The sequence below is a fragment of the Podarcis raffonei genome, chromosome 1, assembly GCF_027172205.1.
Source record: "Podarcis raffonei isolate rPodRaf1 chromosome 1, rPodRaf1.pri, whole genome shotgun sequence".
Taxonomy (NCBI): Eukaryota; Metazoa; Chordata; class Lepidosauria; order Squamata; family Lacertidae; genus Podarcis; species Podarcis raffonei.
Window position 1 is genome coordinate 18,756 of NC_070602.1, and position 16,878 is coordinate 35,633.

General features: G+C 47.3%; 1 protein-coding gene across 4 annotated transcripts; it reads right to left on the minus strand.

The window, feature by feature from the left end:
• Positions 1-743: 743 nt before the first annotated feature.
• LOC128408283 (zinc finger protein OZF-like) lies at positions 744-12,555 on the minus strand. 4 transcript variants are annotated; one of them, XM_053377974.1, is made up of 8 exons: positions 11,876-11,887; positions 11,306-11,335; positions 9,735-9,802; positions 6,213-6,704; positions 5,987-6,062; positions 5,464-5,546; positions 4,153-4,279; positions 744-2,650 (listed from the first exon to the last, which is right to left on the minus strand). In XM_053377974.1, exons 4-8 carry the CDS (start codon positions 6,633-6,635, stop codon positions 975-977), a joined length of 2,385 nt encoding a protein of 794 aa, XP_053233949.1. In that variant the 5' UTR covers positions 6,636-6,704; positions 9,735-9,802; positions 11,306-11,335; positions 11,876-11,887; the 3' UTR covers positions 744-974. The 4 variants fall into 4 exon arrangements, with proteins under 4 accessions (XP_053233949.1, XP_053233865.1, XP_053233771.1 ...); XM_053377890.1 differs by lacking the exons at positions 11,306-11,335; positions 11,876-11,887 and adding an exon at positions 12,454-12,555; XM_053377796.1 differs by lacking the exon at positions 11,306-11,335 and having other exon boundaries at positions 11,876-12,414.
• Between the last annotated feature and the right edge of the window lie 4,323 nt (positions 12,556-16,878).

Below are 16,878 nucleotides of genomic sequence, written 5' to 3' on the forward strand. Positions count from 1 at the left end.
TTCTCCTTGTGCCCTCCATCTTTCCCAACATCAGGGTCTTTTCCAGGGAGTCTTCTCTTCTCATGAGGTGTCCAAAGTACTGGAGCCTCAACTTCACGATCTGTCCTTTCAGTGAGCACTCAGGGCTGATTTCCTTAAGAATGGATAGGTTTGATCTTCTTGCAGTCCATGGGACTCTCAAGAGTCTCCTCCAGCACCATAATTCAAAAGCATTCATTCTTCGGCGATCAGCCTTCTTTATGGTCCAGCTCTCACTTCCATACATCACTACTGGGAAAACCATGGCTTTAACTATACGGACCTTTGTTGGCAAGGTGATGTCTCTGCTTTTTAAGATGCTGTCTAGGTTTGCCATCGCCTTTCTCCCAAGGAGCAGGCGTCTTTTAATTTTGTGACTGCTGTCACCATCTGCAGTGATCATGGAGCCCAAGAAAGTAAAATCTCTCACTGCCTCCATTTCTTCCCCTTCTATTTGCCAGGTGATGGGACCAGTGGCCATGATCTTAGTTTTTTTGATGTTGAACTTCAGACCATATTTTGCGCTCTCCTCTTTCACCCTCATTAAAAGGTTCTTTAATTCCTCCCTCCCTCACTTCATCGATCACTGCCTTGCCGTGGCAAAGGGGCTTGAATAACTCGGAGAAGCTATGAGCTATGCCGTGCAGGGCCACCCAAGATGGACAGGTCATAGTGGAGAGTTTTGACCAAATGTGATCCACCTGGAGCAGGAACTGGCAAGCCACTCCAGTATCCCTGCCAAGAAAACTCCATGGACAAAGACAAGAGATTAACCTTAGGGTCCCTTCCAATGCTACAATTCTATGATTCTCCCCACGGTGAATTATTTAATGGGACGTGAGCTTGGTGCTCTTACTGAAGTTCTTTCCACATTCCAAGCACTGATATGGTTTCTCCCCTGTATGAAGTCTTCAATGGACCACGAGATTCCTCTTGGAATTGAAGTTGTTTCCACATCACAAGCATTTTAATGGTTTCACCCCTGTATGAATTCTTTCATGTGAAGTGAGACTTCCTTTCCAGGTGAATCTCTTTCCACATTCCAAGCACTGATATGGTTTCTCCCTGCTGTGAGTTTTTTGGTGGGAAGTGCGATGGGAATTTCGACTGAATCTCTTTCCACATTCCAAACACTGATATGGTTTTTCCCCTGTATGAATTCTTTGATGGGAAGTGAGATTTTCCTTTTGGTTGAATCTCTTTCCACATTCCAAGCACTGATATGGTTTTTCCCCTGTATGAATTCTTTGATGGGAAGTGAGAGTCCCCTTGGAATTGAAGCTGTTTCCACATTCAACACACTGATATGGTTTCTCCCCAGTGTGAATTCTTTGATGGGCCATGAGATGGGCCCTCTTACTGAAGCTCTTTCCACATTCCAAGCATTGATATGGTTTCTCCCCTGTATGAATTCTTTGATGGGAAATGAGATGGGTGTTCTGACTGAAGCTCTTTCCACATTCCAAACACTGATAGGGTTTCTCCCCTGTATGAATTCTTTGATGGGAAGTGACACTTTCTTTCCGACTAAAGCTCTTTCCACATACCAAGCACTGATAGGGTTTCTCTCCGCTGTGAATTCTTTGATGGGAAATGAGATTATCCTTCCGAATGAAGCTCTTTCCACATTCCAAGCACTGATATGGCTCTTCCCCTCTGTGAATTCTTTCATGTGATGTGAGATGGGAGTTCCGACTGAAGCTCTTTCCACATTCCAAACATTGATATGGTTTTTCCCCTGTATGAATTATTTGATGGGAAGTGAGACTTACTTTCCAGGCGAAGCTCTCGCCACATTCTAAGCACTGATATGGTTTCTTCCCTGTATGAATTCTTTGATGGGAAGTGAGACCTTCCTTCTGGGTGAATCTCTTTCCGCATTCCAAACACTGATACGGTTTCTCCCCTGTATGAATTCTTTGATGGGAAGTAAGGTTTACCTTCCAAGTGAAGCTCTTTCCACATTCTAAGCATTGATATGGTTTCTCCCCTGTATGAATTCTCTGGTGGGAAATGAGGCTTTCCTTGCAGGTGAAACTCTTTCCACATTCAAAGCACTGATAGGGATTCTCCCCACTGTGAGTTCTTTGATGGGAAGTGAGTGGGCCCTTCTGACTGAAGCTCTTTCCACATTCAATGCACCAATACGGTTTCTCACCACTGTGAGTTCTTTGATGGGAAGTGAGATGAAAGTTCCGACTAAAGCGCTTTCCACATTCCAAGCACTGATATGGTTTCTCCCCTGTATGAATTATTTGATGGGAAGTGAGACTTGCCTTCCAGGTGAAGCTCTTTCCACATTCCAAGCAATGATATGGTCTCTCCCCGCTGTGAGTTCTTTGGTGGGAAATGAGATAGGAGCTTTGACTGAAGCTTTTTCCACATTCCAAGCACTGATATGATTTTTTCCTGCTATGAGTTTTTTGATGGGAAGTGAGACTCCTCTTGGAATTGAAGCTGTTTCCACATTCCAAGCACTGACAGAGTTTCTTCTCAATGGGATTTTTTTGATGGGAAGAGGAATGGAAGCTCTGACTGAAGCTTTCTCCACACACCATATAGTTATATGGCTTCTCCGCTGTGTGGATTTTGCAGTGGTCTCTCTTGTTCTTAATTTCCAATTCATCAGCACCTGTGACAATAAGAGAAATGGATTAGAGCCTTAGGAAGAAACTGAGCCCCAGATTATTGAACAATGATAATCAATGCTTGTGAGAGAGAAAAAAGAGAAAGGAGTTAGACAATTATTTATTCATTCATTCATTAATAATAATAATGATAACAACAACAACAACAACAACAACAACAACAACAACAACAACAACAATACCCTGCCCAAGTGGCTAGGTTTCCCCAATCCCTTTGGGCAGCTCCCAGCATAATATTATAAACACAATAAAATGTCAAACATTAAAAACTTCCCTTAACAGTGCTGCCTTCAGATGTCTTCTAAAAGTCAGATAGTTGTTTATTTCCTTGACATCTGATGGAAGGGTGTTCCAGTGTAGACGCCACTACCTAGAAGGCCCTCTGCCTGGTTCCCTGTAACCTCACTTCTCGCAGGGAGGGAACCGCCAGAAGGCCCTCGGAGATGGATCTCTTGTGTCCAGGCTGAACGATGGGGATGGAGACACTCCTTCAGGTCTACTGCGCTGAGGCCATTTAGGGCTTTAAAGGTCAGCATCAACACTTTGAATTGTGCTCAGAAACGTACTGGGAGCCAATGTAGGTCATTCAGGACCGTTGTTATATGGTCTCGGTGGCTACTCCCAGTCACCAGTGTAGCTGCCACATTCTGGATTAGTTGTAGTTTCTGGGTCATCTCCAAAGCTAGCCCCACATTGCAGTAGTAATAATAAAAATAATTTATTTATACCCCGCCCATCAGGCTGGGTTTCACCAGCCACCCTGTACGGCTTCCAACAAAATATTAAATACAATAATCTGTCAAACATTAAAAGCTTCCCTAAACAGGGCTGCCTTCAGGTGTCTTCTAAAAGTCTGGTAGTTGTTTTTCTCTTTGACAACTGATGGGAGGGTGTTCCACAGGGCAGGTGCCACTACCGAGAAGGCCCTCTGCCTGGTTCCCTGTAACTTGGCTTCTCGCAGTGAGGGAACCGCCAGAAGGCCCTTGGCGCTGGATCTCAGTGTCCAGGCAGAACAGAACGATGGGAGTGGAGACACTCCTTCAGGTATACTGGACCGATGTTCTGATTTGAAAGAGAGGTAGAGCTGGATATTATATGCATACTGATGAACACCCAGGTCTTACTACAAGGTTCAGTGTCTTTGTATTAACTGACATACCTGAGATCAATAAAGCCTGACTCTTTTCTGGGATGGATTTTGCTTGGCCCAATCATGGACTCTTCTCCATCTCCAATGTTAGTTTTCTCTTGAGTCAACCAAAAACCCTGACAGAAGCTGTTTCAACTTTCCTAACAGCTCCGAAGCCTAACTGGAGGGAGAATATGCCCAGCCAAAACAGTTGATAGTCCTCCATTCAGGCTTACCTATTGGGGAGTTAGAATCCTTGATACTGTAGATGGTGCTGTTGAGCTCCATCCAATTACTGGAGGTTTGTCACAATACTCAATATCAAAACAGAAATTATGAAGCAAGAGGGAGTCTTACTGAGAGAGTCCATGACCTCACGATTCTCCTCCATGACTTCCTTATGCAGAGTTCTCTGGTCAGGATCCAGCAACGCCCATTCCTCATCTGTGAAATGAACAGCAACATCTTCAAAGCACACTGGACCCTAAAAGAAAAAGGTTGTCTTCTTAGACAGCATGAAGAATATAAACTGTACACTGCTCTGCTATTTTCTGCCTGTGAATTGCTGTGTTGTTTTAATTGGATGGGTTTACTTCACATTTCAATTATGTGAGCTTGTTTTAACATTTTAATGGAATTTTTGTTGTATATTTTAATGATGGGTATTAATTTTGTGTAATAGGATGGAACTTCAAATCCTTCTGTCTGCGCAAGCATTCCAACTTGCCAGATGGAAAGATCCCCACTCTACTCCCCATTGCGCTGTTCTTGGCGGGGGGGGGGCTAAAGCCAACTGCAAGGGGTGCATGGGGGCACAAGGAGTGGCAGGAAAGGGAGCTGAGCCCCATTGTGCAACTGATGTGGCTGGCTAGAGGACTCCTGGCCACTGCTTAGAAGCCTGTCTTAGCATTCAACAATAAATATATAAATAAAAGTGCAACAACATATCGTATTTTTCACTCCATAAGACGCCCATTTTTCTTCTTAAAAACTAAGGGGAAGTGTCTGTGTGTCTTATGGAGCGAATGTGTGGTCCTTGGGGCTGGGGGGGGGACCCGGGCTTCCCCTACCAGCCTCACAAGCTCTGGGAGCGGAGGCAAGGCTGCACGCAACCTTGCCGCTGCTCCCGGACCTGTTCTGGGGTCAGGGGAAGCTCGGGCTTCCCCCGCCCCAGCCCTGCAGCTAAAAACAAAGCCAAGGCAGTGAGTGGGACCCATCCCGCTCGCTGCCTTGGCTTCTGCCAAAACCGCGCGCAGCCTCTCCTGGCTGGAGAGGTGGCGCGCGGCTAAAAACGAAGCCAAGACAGCGAACCCGGGCTTCCCCTGACAGCTCCAGAAGCCTGTCCGCTGCTCTTTGGGGCTGGGGGGGGGGGATAAAAAATTTTTCTTGATTCCCCCCCCCAAAAAAAAACTAGGTGCGCCTTATGGTCCTGTGCGCCCTATGGAGTGAAAAATACGGTAAATAATACTAGCAACATTCAGAAACCTAGTTAAGGAGAGGTGGCTGTTGATTATTCACAGCACACAAATCTTCTGGAATTGCATGTTCAGACTTTGTTAAGGGCAGTTTCACAGCAGCAAGAGGAGGGGGAGAGATTCATTTGGGCCCGGAGGCACCCAGGCAGCCCCACCCCTCAGCCTCTTTCCCCACAAGGCTTCTTCCTCCTACTTGATCTGGTTCCACAGCCGCTGCTTCCCCTCCAGCACCAAGAAAAGATGGAGGAGCATGTCTTGATGGCATCATTTGGTCACCTGTAAGTAAGAAGGCAAGTAGGAAGACACAGGTGCATGCTTCTCTCAGAGGTTAAGCAGCCCGGCTCTAACTTCAGATGGGCCTTACATAAAGTCTTGCCTGCTGACTGCATTTGGATGTTTGTGCCCATTTCACATTTTCGTGCTACAAAAATGGATCTCCTCTCCTTGGGGTTCTTGGGACTCAGCTACACAGCCACAAATAAAAGGCTTTGAGTGTGTTTTCAGTGCAATATACAATGTGACACTAAATGACGGTGGTGAGCCTTATGAAAAATTCGATGTATTTTTTAAAAAGCATTTTCAGAACAGTTTTTATGTGTGTGTAGACTCCATGTTGGGCCCAAGTGTCTTCCTTAAAAGAATTCAAAGAACCCATTATATTAGTTTCAAAATCAATAGCATGTGCCAAAATGTAGAAAGAACTCATCAATCCTTACCCAACAGCCTCTCTCTGGTTTCCAACAGAGTCCTCTCTGAGGAATCCAAGCCCTTTTCTGCAAACAGTTCCTTTCCCTAAAAGAGCAAGGATTTAAAACAGAGAAGTTGGAGAAGTACTGGAAAAGGAATGGCAGAGGCATTCCTTGGATGCTTTCCAAAAAGGATGGGATGTTCTCCCTCATGTTTGGAGCCCCTTAGGAGCATCCAGAGGAAAGTCTCTCTCACCTGCTGCTCTGCCTGCTTTCTCTCCTCTGCCTGACTCAGGAGAAAACCTTCAGCCAGGGCTACTGCCTGGGAACTGGTCTCTGCTCCACATTCCCTCACCCAGCACTCCATCTCCAGTGGAAGGACAGCCAGGAACTGCTCCATGATCACCAGGTCCAGCATCTGAACTTTTGTATGCCTTTCTGGCTTCAGCCACTGACCATCAAGACGGTAAAATTGGTTGCAAACTTCTCGGGGTCCTTCAGTCTCCAGGGAACAGAGCCGCCTGAACTGTTGGCTCTTAACCTCTGAGCGGAGGGTGTCCTCACCCAGGACCTTCTGCAGCGAGTTTCCCCAGAAACTCCCACTGCTCCCAGTTTTGATAGCATGGCCTCTTCCTGCTTCAGGGTCAGCTGAGTCTTGCTCATCCATTTGTGCTCTCATGAAGCCTCGCGGAGATCCCTTTTTCTTCTGCCAAGTTCTGTCTGTCCCAATTAGAAGCACTAGCAAATCCTACAAAGCAAGTGCATTGTTCTGTTACAAAATTGGTACACTGTCAGGAGAAGAAAAATGTTCCCTGAGTAAGCGTGGATGAGTCTTACTAAGAACCAGGGTTGGACTGCACCAATCAATCAATCAATCAATCAAGTTTTATTACGGCAAAAGCCAGTGACACTAAACACCACAAGATCAAACAAAAAGGAATCAACAACAACATCAGAAAAGAAAGAAAAAAGGATTACACAAGGGAACTTCGCAGTGTGCCATTCAACAGAGGAGATTTACGCTTCCTGATTACTAAAGTGCAAAATTTGGCCACCTCATATGATATTGAGCTTGAGGAATCTTCCAGAAGGTATTTTCGTAGAATTTCAGGGGAGGATTCCAAATAATGTTGTAGGGGTATAAATTTTGATAAAAGCGGCAAAATAAGTTGAACTCGCTCTTCACTATAAAATTCGCAAAATAGAAGGATGTGTGTGACAGATTCTACCTTATTAGACATACAGGGGCAGAGACGCGCATGCATTGGTACCCGCGTGAATTTGCCGTACAGCACTGCTGAGGGCATTGTCTCAAAGCGGGCTCTAGAGAAAGCCCATCTATAAGCTTCGTTAGTGATGTTAGTTAAGTAAGGAGCAGCTGCAAAATTAGGCCAAGCTTTTAAACATCTATACGTCTCCGGGAGTAGGTCATCTTCTTGTTGTAATTCGACATCATAAAGTCTCTGAGTGATAATTGCTTTTGCCTTGTTCAGAATTCCAATAAAAAGGTTTTCAGGGTTTAGGCCAATTTGTTTGATCTTGTTGGTTATTTGCATAAGCCAAGGAGGATAGGGAACTGCGGCCAGGAAGCAAGGTAACAGTCCCTTAGGATTGTAATGGATTTTCAGCCAGAGGGATATTGCTTGCTCCCAGACTTTTAATTCCACTCTGGGCAGTCCTGCCTCTTGCCTTAAGACTGCATTAGGTGTACACTTTGGGGTAGCAAATAATGATCTTAAGAATTTTGATTGTACTGTTTCAAGGGTCTTAAGGTTGGCAGAGGGGCTAATTTGAGAGCCATACAGGAGTTGGGCTAAAGATTTTGCCTGAAAAACTTTTAGGGCCATCGGGAGGAAGCCAGCTCCTTTCCTTCTGAATAATCTAAGGATGGCATTTGCACTTCTTCCTGCTGATATAGCTGATGTGGTCAGGTGTGTTGACAATTTGGCATTATAAGAGAAAGTAATGCCTAAGTATTGGAAGGTCTTAGTCTGTTCAATGGCGTTTCCCTTCACGCTCCAATTATCTTTCCTGAAGGAGCGGTTAAAATGTACAATTTTGGTTTTGGCAAAATTAATTGTTAACAGTTCAGTGTTACATTGGTCACTAAACTTTCCTAAGGCACGTTTCAGACCCACTTTGGTTTGAGAGAGAAGAACAGCGTCATCCACATACATTAAAACTGGTATTTTACTGCCGTTAGAGAACACGGGGGGGTGGGTTTCGATTTCACGGCAACATGTGACCAGGGAGTTAACATAGATGTTAAATAAAAATGGGGCTAATAGGCATCCTTGTCTAACTCCTCTTTGGACTGGGATTTCTCTAGAGAGTCTGCCGTCCTGTGCGAGTCTTATCTGGAGGGTATTGTTCTCATGAAGCTTAATCATCAGAAGTAATAACCTTCTGTTAATACCCATATTGGCCAATTTGGCCCAGAGCCTACCCCTGGATACAGAATCAAATGCTGCCTTTAGGTCCACAAAGGCCGCATACAATGACTTTTTCCAATGTTTCACATACTTATAGACAAAATAATCTAACACTAAGCAGTGATCTATGGTGGAACGTCCAGATGTAAACCCTGCTCGTTCAATTTCTAGCAAGTCATTATGATCTAACCATTCACATAATTTTAGGCATAGATGTTTTGTATAAAGTTTGTAGATTACATTCAGAAGACTGATTGGTCTATAATTAGATGGGTCAGAGGGGTTGCCCTTTTTAAATATAGGAACAATTATAGCCAGTCCCCAATCTTTAGGGATTTCAGTTGTCTTATCTATATATGAAAATAGATTTGCAAGAACCGGGGCCCACCAATTTATTTGCGCTTTCAGAAGTTCAGCGACAATGAAATCACTTCCTGGGGCTTTGCCAGATTTCATCTGTAGAATTAACGAAGTGATTTCAGTTTCAGATGTTGGGGGCCATGGTGTATCATTATCTAAGGGGATGTTAAGCAGTGCAGAAGGACGATGTTCCCTAAACAGCACTTTATAGTGCTCTTCCCATAAATTTGCAGGGATTATTGTGCCCTCGTTAGGAGCTTTGGTTTGACTGGAGATAATTTTCCAGAAGTTGGTATTGTCTTTTTCTATTGACGCTTTTATGAGGGCCTGCCAGATGAGAGAGTCTGCGGTTCTTTTTTTTAGTTTTTATTAACTCTTTGTAGTTCTTTTTTTTAAGTTGTAACTCTAATTTGGTGATAGGGTTAGGATTTTGCTGGAAGACCTTAAAGCATTCCCTGAGTATAAGTTTTGCCTGGATGCATTCGCGGTCAAACCATTTTTTGTTGGTAGGGGACTCATTGTGGTTAGGTCTCCTGAGTCTTAACAATAACGGTTGGAGTTTTCGGATTAAAGTGTTATAATGGTCAATTGGGGAGGTCTCTTCAGTGTCGTTGGAGGTCAGATCAGCCCAGAGGAGTTGACCTTCCATTGATTGTGGTTGGACTGCACCACAGCACAGACTCTGAGCTTTCACTGAGGCCATTTCTGTGAGATGAATACCCCGCTTGTTCCTGCCTTTCAGTCAATGCATGAAGTCAGAACTGCGACTGACGAGTGAGTACCAAGTGCACTGTGGACACTAGGCTGTGGTGGGGGTCCTAAACCTGGGGCCCTCAAAAGCTGCTCCCCGTCCTGTCCTTCCCCGCTAAACACACATTTCTTTCCTGTTTCTGTCTCATTTTCTAGCACTTGGAATCTCCAATGTTCTCAAAACATACTACTGGTGTGGGGTCTCCCCTTTTTTGTTCTGAGGGCCAGATACTTACCTGGCCAACCCCCTGAGGATGACGGGGGGTAAGTTCAAAGCACGTGGGGGTGGAGCCAAGGGACAGCGCTAAAAAGCAAGTAAAGAAAGACTCATCTTATTTCTGAGATCGTAAGTTGTTTTAAACGGTTTTAATGTAGTTTTTAATGTTGTAATCTGCTCTGGGAACTGAAGGTGAAGGGTGGATTAATAATGATGATGATGAAGATGATAATGATGGTGTGACATAGCTTAACCCACACACAGCCATATATGCCTGGGGGTACTCCTGAATCCAGCATGGTCACTTGAGGCTCAGGTGGACTCAGGGACTAGCAGTGCCCATTTCCAGCTCTGGGCTAGTTTGCCATCTCTGTCCCTTTGGGACTGTGACGAGGTGTCCCTTGTAATCCATGCTCTGAATCAGACTGAATTACTGCAATGCCCTCTGTGTGAAACTGTCCTTGAAGAGAATAAGAAGAGGAGGAGGAGGAGGAGGAGGAGGAGGAGGAGGAGGAGGAGGAGGAGGAGGAGGAAGAAGAAGTTTGGACTTGATATCCCACCTTTCACTCCCCTTAACGAGTCTCAAAGCAGCTCACATTCTCCTTTCCCTTCCTCCCCCATAACAAACACTCTGTGAGGCTGAGAGACTTCAGAGAAGTGTGACTGGCCCAAGGTCACCCAGCAGCTGCATGTGGAGGAGCAGAGACGTGAACCCAGTTCACCGGATTATGAGTCTACCACTCTTAACCACTACACCATGCTGTAGGAGGACTTGGAAGATGGTCCAAAATGGAGTGACCAGATTATTGGCTAGCTGGTGGGCTCGCTCTCTTTATTAACTGTATTTATATCCCACCTTTTTCTGCAAAAAGCTCTACTTGGCATACACCCCTCCTCATTTAATCCCCACAATGACCTGAGAACACATTTACTTGCTTTTTTAAAACTGCTGCATTCGTTGTGAGTTCATTTCTGAGCCCCATTCAAGGTGCTCACATTATCTGAAGAACCACCTCCTTCTCTAAAATACCCATTGGATGTTTTTGGATTGGGAGAGGTCTTGGTAGTCTCACCACGCTCAGAGTTTTGGAAAGGGGAAGTCCCAAGAGAGGCATTCCTTGGTTGGGGAATTCCTTCCCACAGAAGCACACCTGGCACCTTTTGCTATTCACCAAAGCCTCTGACACCGCAGACATGTGTTTACAGGACGCACCCTATTCCTGTGACTGTATTTTGTTTCAACTCTGTTGAATGTTGATTTTAAAAATTGCTGTATCCCGCCCTGGATAATAAATGGAGTAGTAGTAAAAATAGTCAAAACAAACAAACAAACAAATTTCTTTCCAGTAGCACCTTAAAGACCAACTAAGTTAGTTCTTGGTATGAGCTTTCGTGTGCATGCACACGAAAGCTCATACCAAGAACTAACTTAGTTGGTCTTTAAGGTGCTACTGGAAAGAAATTTGTTTGTTTGTTTGTTTTGAGTATGGCAGACCAACACGACTACCTTTCTGTAACTAGTAAAAATAGTGATAACAATAACAACAAGAACAGCAGTAACATACATCCTCAAGAAAGTGGGGAACTTGCCTGCTGGAATTTGCAGAGGTTTTGTTGCCCCTTGAGGTTACAGAAGAAAACACACACATCATCAGTATTTGGCTCAATCTGGTTGATCTAAATTTAAATGTAAACATAAATCATCATCTTCACTTTGAGCCTCCCTCCCACAACTCATCAATAGACCAACATTTCCATTAAGAATCACAGATTTGTAGACTTGGAAGGGACCATGAGGGCATCTAGCATTCTTCCATTTGCAACATGAAAGGGGGGGGGGAGAGTTAACCTAAGAGCAACCACAAGCTTGCCTCTCTAGGAGTTTGGCTATGCTATGTTGCTTCTGTTTAAACCAATTCAGGAACCAAGGAATTGAACCAAGGAATCCTACGTTGAACACTCATAATGAAACATATATTGCAGATATTCCTGCAGATGTATTTTGCTATTTTTGTGATATACAAATGACATGAGAAGACTCGGTCTAATTATTGGTATCATTCATCACTTCTATTATCCTTGTTTATAAAGTTCAATAAAAAGTTATTCAAAGGAGAAAGGAAAAAGCACCCCCAGGCCACACCTGCAATGTACCGGTACCTTCAAAGCAGAATCAGACCCCTTGAAAGAGCCATGGCTTCCAAAGAATCCTGGGGAACGTGGTTAGTTCGGACTGTTGGGAATTTCAATCCTCCGTGCTGCAGATGTGTGGGATTGTTATATCACATGCCTGTATTTACATTCCGGCACTGATTGTTGGAGTCTTGTGAGGGCTGAGAGCTGCCAGGCGAGACTCCCCCGTCCCACCCCCGCTGGTTAATAGGCCCTTCCTGCGGGAGGGAGATCCACAGTTCACCGCAGGAAGAAGCGCTTTCTTTTCTCGCCTTCAATCTTCCGACCGTCTTTCCCTACGGATTGCATGGCTCAGCTTTTCATTTTCATTTTTTGCATAGATATTTATGTCCAAATGGTTCTGTCTGGCTACCCGTAATCAATCTGCTTTGTCTCTCGTTCTTTGCACGCCCGTTTCCCCCCGACCCAGAGACGCCTCCACAGGGCGGCAAGCAGCGCCTGGGCCCCGAGGAAGAGCCGAGATGCTCAGCTCCCTCCTGCCCCGGGGTCCCCCGCGCACCCCGGCTGCGGCCCCGGGACTGGCTCCCCGGGGAAGAAAGACTCACCCTCCGAGGCTCCCAGGAGCAGAGAGAGCCGAGCCGGAAGAGACCAGCGAGGGACCTGCGCCCGCCTTCCTCTCTTATCCTCTCTAGGAATCCGGCGCCATGCCTTTTAACCCTTCGCTTGGGCTCGGGATGCCTTCTTTTCCTGTCCGCTCTAGGAATCCGGCGCCATGCCTTTTAACCCTTCGCTTGGGCTCGGGATGCCTTCTTTTCCTGTCCGCTCTAGGAATCCGGCGCCATGCCTTTTAACCCTTCGCTTGGGCTCGGGATGTCTTCTTTTCCTGTCCGCTCTAGGAATCCGGCGCCATGCCTTTTAACCCTTCGCTTGGGCTCGGGATGCCTTCTTTTCCTGTCCGCTCTAGGAATCCGGCGCCATGCCTTTTAACCCTTCGCTTGGGCTCGGGATGTCTTCTTTTCCTGTCCGCTCTAGGAATCCGGCGCCATGCCTTTTAACCCTTCGCTTGGGCTCGGGATGCCTTCTTTTCCTGTCCTCTCTAGGAATCTCTAGAAAAAGCGCCCTGCCTTTTAACCCTTGGCAAGCCTAGCGCGCCCAGCTCCGCCGCCCGCTGGCCCGGGAGGGAGTTCCGGCCTTGTTCTCTTTGGGGGACTCCCTGGGCTGGGGGGCTGAGCGGTTCTTGTTCGAAACTTTCCTGTGTTTGTTTAAGACCCTTATGAACATCTCAGCAAGGGCTTTGCGCAGCTCAGGGGTTTCCTGTACCGGAAAAGGAAGGTTCTCCGAGGGACCTTGTCTTTGGACTCATTTGAATGGCGGGAAAGGAGAGAGAGTGAAGGTGTCCTTTCTTTGGGACTGTGCAGCCAGTGCTGCCAACAGATGTTTTTGTTCAGGGGACAAGGAAGAGACGCGCCTCTGGTTCACCCCCCTCTCCAGCCCCCAGCCCTGCTCTTCAGTTTCCTGCAATATCGGGGGGAACTTCCCGGTCTACCTTATAGGGCTGTTGTAAGAAGGACGGTGTTTGTTCTTAAGGAAGATGCAGAGTGGTTTATCTCCCAATGTTCTGCCACCCCATCTTTCCTTGGCGTGGCTCTGGCACTGCCCAAACACCCCTGCACCACCCTCCCCCTTCATTCAAACGGCACAGCTATGAGATGGGTCTGGACTGGGTCCTGCACCAAACTCCCATCTTATTTCCTGCTGCCACCACAGAGAGCTCCTCTTTGAACACTTCTCTCCTAAGGTAGCAAAGAATGAGGGGTGTGGTGGAATACAAAGGATTTATTGAAAAATAAACAAGGGTTTCAAGATAACTGTGTAAAAATGTTCATTTTTGTTACTTTATTACAGCAGGAGCAATGGGGAGTATAATGCTATTCCTATAGTACTAATCTAACCAACCTGCTTCAGAACTGCCACTGCTCTCTCCCCTCTGTTAGGGAAAAAATACAGGGTGAGAGACTACTCAACAGCCCAGCTTGCCAGGGTGCAAGTCCCCCGCGGTTCTATGTGGTCAGTAAAAGAAAGAAGTTCCAGCCAAGTAATTTGGAGCAAAACAGTGGTCAGTAGACCACGATCTTTATTGCTGCACAGCAGGTTCCCACACGGAGTAAGAACCCCAACATAGATTACACGCTGTTACGGCTAAAATCTGGGTGCGGGGCTACTCTGCCACCCAGCTCGTCGGACTAAGTCCGCGGGTCCCTGCGGAAGAAAATGAGCTCAGCCGGGCACAGGAGCAAACTGCAGAAGATCCAAGTTTATTGCGCAACAGGTTCAAGACGAGATTGAACAGCGAGAAAGGGGTGACATGACCTTTTGAAACTCCCTCCATGTCCCAGAATACAGTGCAAAATACATCCCAGTTACATCATGAATACATTAAGGAGAGGTTGGGTTACACCGGATTAACATAGGGAGGGGGGAATATGCAGAGCTGGAGATATGCGCAGATAAGCGCTTCCTGAGTGCCGGTGATGGGAAGACAATGGTCCATGTATGCATAGTCTGCCACCTGGCATTGCCCAGAGGAAAGGCTTGGCAGAGTGATTTGACAGGATTAGGGTCTTGACACCTTACTTGAGGGATTATGGAGGACAGGGGAGGTGTCATGGAGTCCTAGAGAAATTGAGCAAATTGGCACGTTGATTTTCTATGGATTTTATAGATTTTAGTCCCTTTTGACATTGACAATTGGGAATAAATGGATATATTGTAGCGGAGAAGAAGGTGAAGAAGACATGCCCCCCCTCCGTAACAACGCTCATTTAAGACCTTCCCCCACTTCCCCTAATACTTTTCCAGAAGCATCGTTGATACATCACTGATACACCATCAACATGACATAAAGAGGGAGAGGGATCTTGAGGTTACCCAAGTTCATCAACTTGCTCCGCTTATCAGATTTAGTCCCAGACACCTTAAGTACCCGCCACCCAAAGAACAATAAAACTATCTATGCATATCCTATTGTCAGCGCTGCCCGAGGTCCCAGCTCACAGAAGACCAACGCTGCTGTCAGCGCTGCCCAAGGTCCCAGCTCACACAAGACCAACGCTGCTTCTTGCTCAAGTTCAAAAGTCTTTATTGAAGTTCAGTCTCATTTCCAGACGTGCAGCGCGCAACGCTACATCTATCCGTCAGATCATAGAAGTCCCATCTGAATCTCCGCCCCCCTGACACCAGCTTAAGATTCTAGCTTTACTCCACCTCTTCCTCTGTTCCTTCTTTCTCTGGGTCCTTCTGCTAGTCGGAGTCTCTGCCCTCCGAGATTCTTCTGACGCTGATTCTCCCGACTCCTCCTCCCCCCTCTTTCGGGCTTTAGGACCTGGCTCCCAATCCGGGTTTTCTGCTGTCCCGCGCTCCTCCACATTTGAACTTGGCGCGCGCGCGCAGCCTCCCACTTTCCTTCTGACCGTTACACTTGTGTCACTGCTCCCCCTTTCGGGGAGGCTAGCTGGACCTGCCCTTCCCTCCGTCTCCCCACTCCCCGATGGAGGAGACGCTGGTCCTGACTCCCATGCCTCTTCTCCCCCACTGTGCTCTGGTGGGGGAACTGGCCCTACTTCTCCGCTACTCCTTTGGGACTCCCCTCTGGTTCCCTGTTTATGGATCGTCCCCTCTGGGATTCGCCTCGCCCTTACCATAGGCGCCCCCTCCTGGGAATCTTCTGATTCGCTGGAGAAGCTCATGGAATCTCTCGGTCCACTGTCATATTCCCCTACGCTCCCCTCTGATTCCTCTCCTCCGCTCTCTATTTGCTCTCTCCCCTGCTCTTCTGCTCCTGAGCCTCTGACAGCTGCTGTCAGCGCTGCCCAAGGTCCCAGCTCACACAAGACCAACGCTGCTTCTTCCTCAAGTCAAAAAGTCTTTATTGAAGTTCAGTTTCATTTCCAGACGCGCAGCGCGCAACGCTACGTCTATGCCTTAGACCGTAGAAGTCCCATCTGAATCTCCTCCCCCCTGACACCAGCTTAAGATTCTAGCCTTACTCCACCTCTTCCTCTGTGCTGGCTGACAGTGTGGGTGTGAAAAGCCAGTCGTCGAAATACTCCGCCGGCATGGGTCTGTGTGGGAAGATCGAATGGAACTCGTCTTTGAGGTAGTGCTCCTCTACGGCATAGCACGGCACCCACTCGTTGACGCTGGCCGGAGTACCCTCCCTGGCGAGGAGATATTCAACTCCCTCTTCCCCCCATCTGGAGTCCAAAATCTCCGTGACCTCGTTGAGTGGGGTCGCCCTCTGTGGTCCCTCCCCTGTTGGCGATGGGCTACGTGGGGCTGGTGCGGTCCCTGGCGCCTGAAACCTGTGGGGTGCCTTGTAAGGTGTGAGCACTGACCTGTGAAAGACTGGGTGCATTCTGGAGCCCTCCGGGAGTGTCAACCGGTAGGCCACTGGATTGATTTGTGCCGCGACCTGGTAAGGTCCCAGCTGCTTGTGCCCGAGCTTCTTCTTAGCTAGCGTTCTGGCCGGCACTGCCTGAGCTGCTAACCAGACCCAGTCCCCTACCTGTATGTCTTCCCCAACCCTCCTGTGCCTGTCTGCCTGCACCTTGTAGGCGTGTTTCGCGAGTTCCAAGTGCCTTCGGAGTTGCTCATGGACCTCCTGTAACTCTGCGGCTAAGTGCTCTGCCCCCCGTGGCTCCCCCTCTGCCTCGGTCTCCAACCCCGGGAAGGTTCTGGGGTGGCGCCCATTGTTGGCGAAGAACGGTGTCACCCCTGTAGACCCGTGCTTCGTGTTGTAGGCAAACTCGACTAGCGGTAGGTAGTCCACCCAGGTCGAGGACTGTTGATTGGCGTAGCATCGCAGGTACTGCTGCATGATGGCGTTGACCCTCTCCGCTTGTCCGTTGGTCTGCGGGTGTCGTGCCGACGCTAAGTTGATCTTGACATTCAGGATGCCCAGCAGCTTCTGCCAGAAGTTCGAGATGAATTGGCGGCCCCGGTCGGACAGGATGGACCGCGGCAAGCCATGA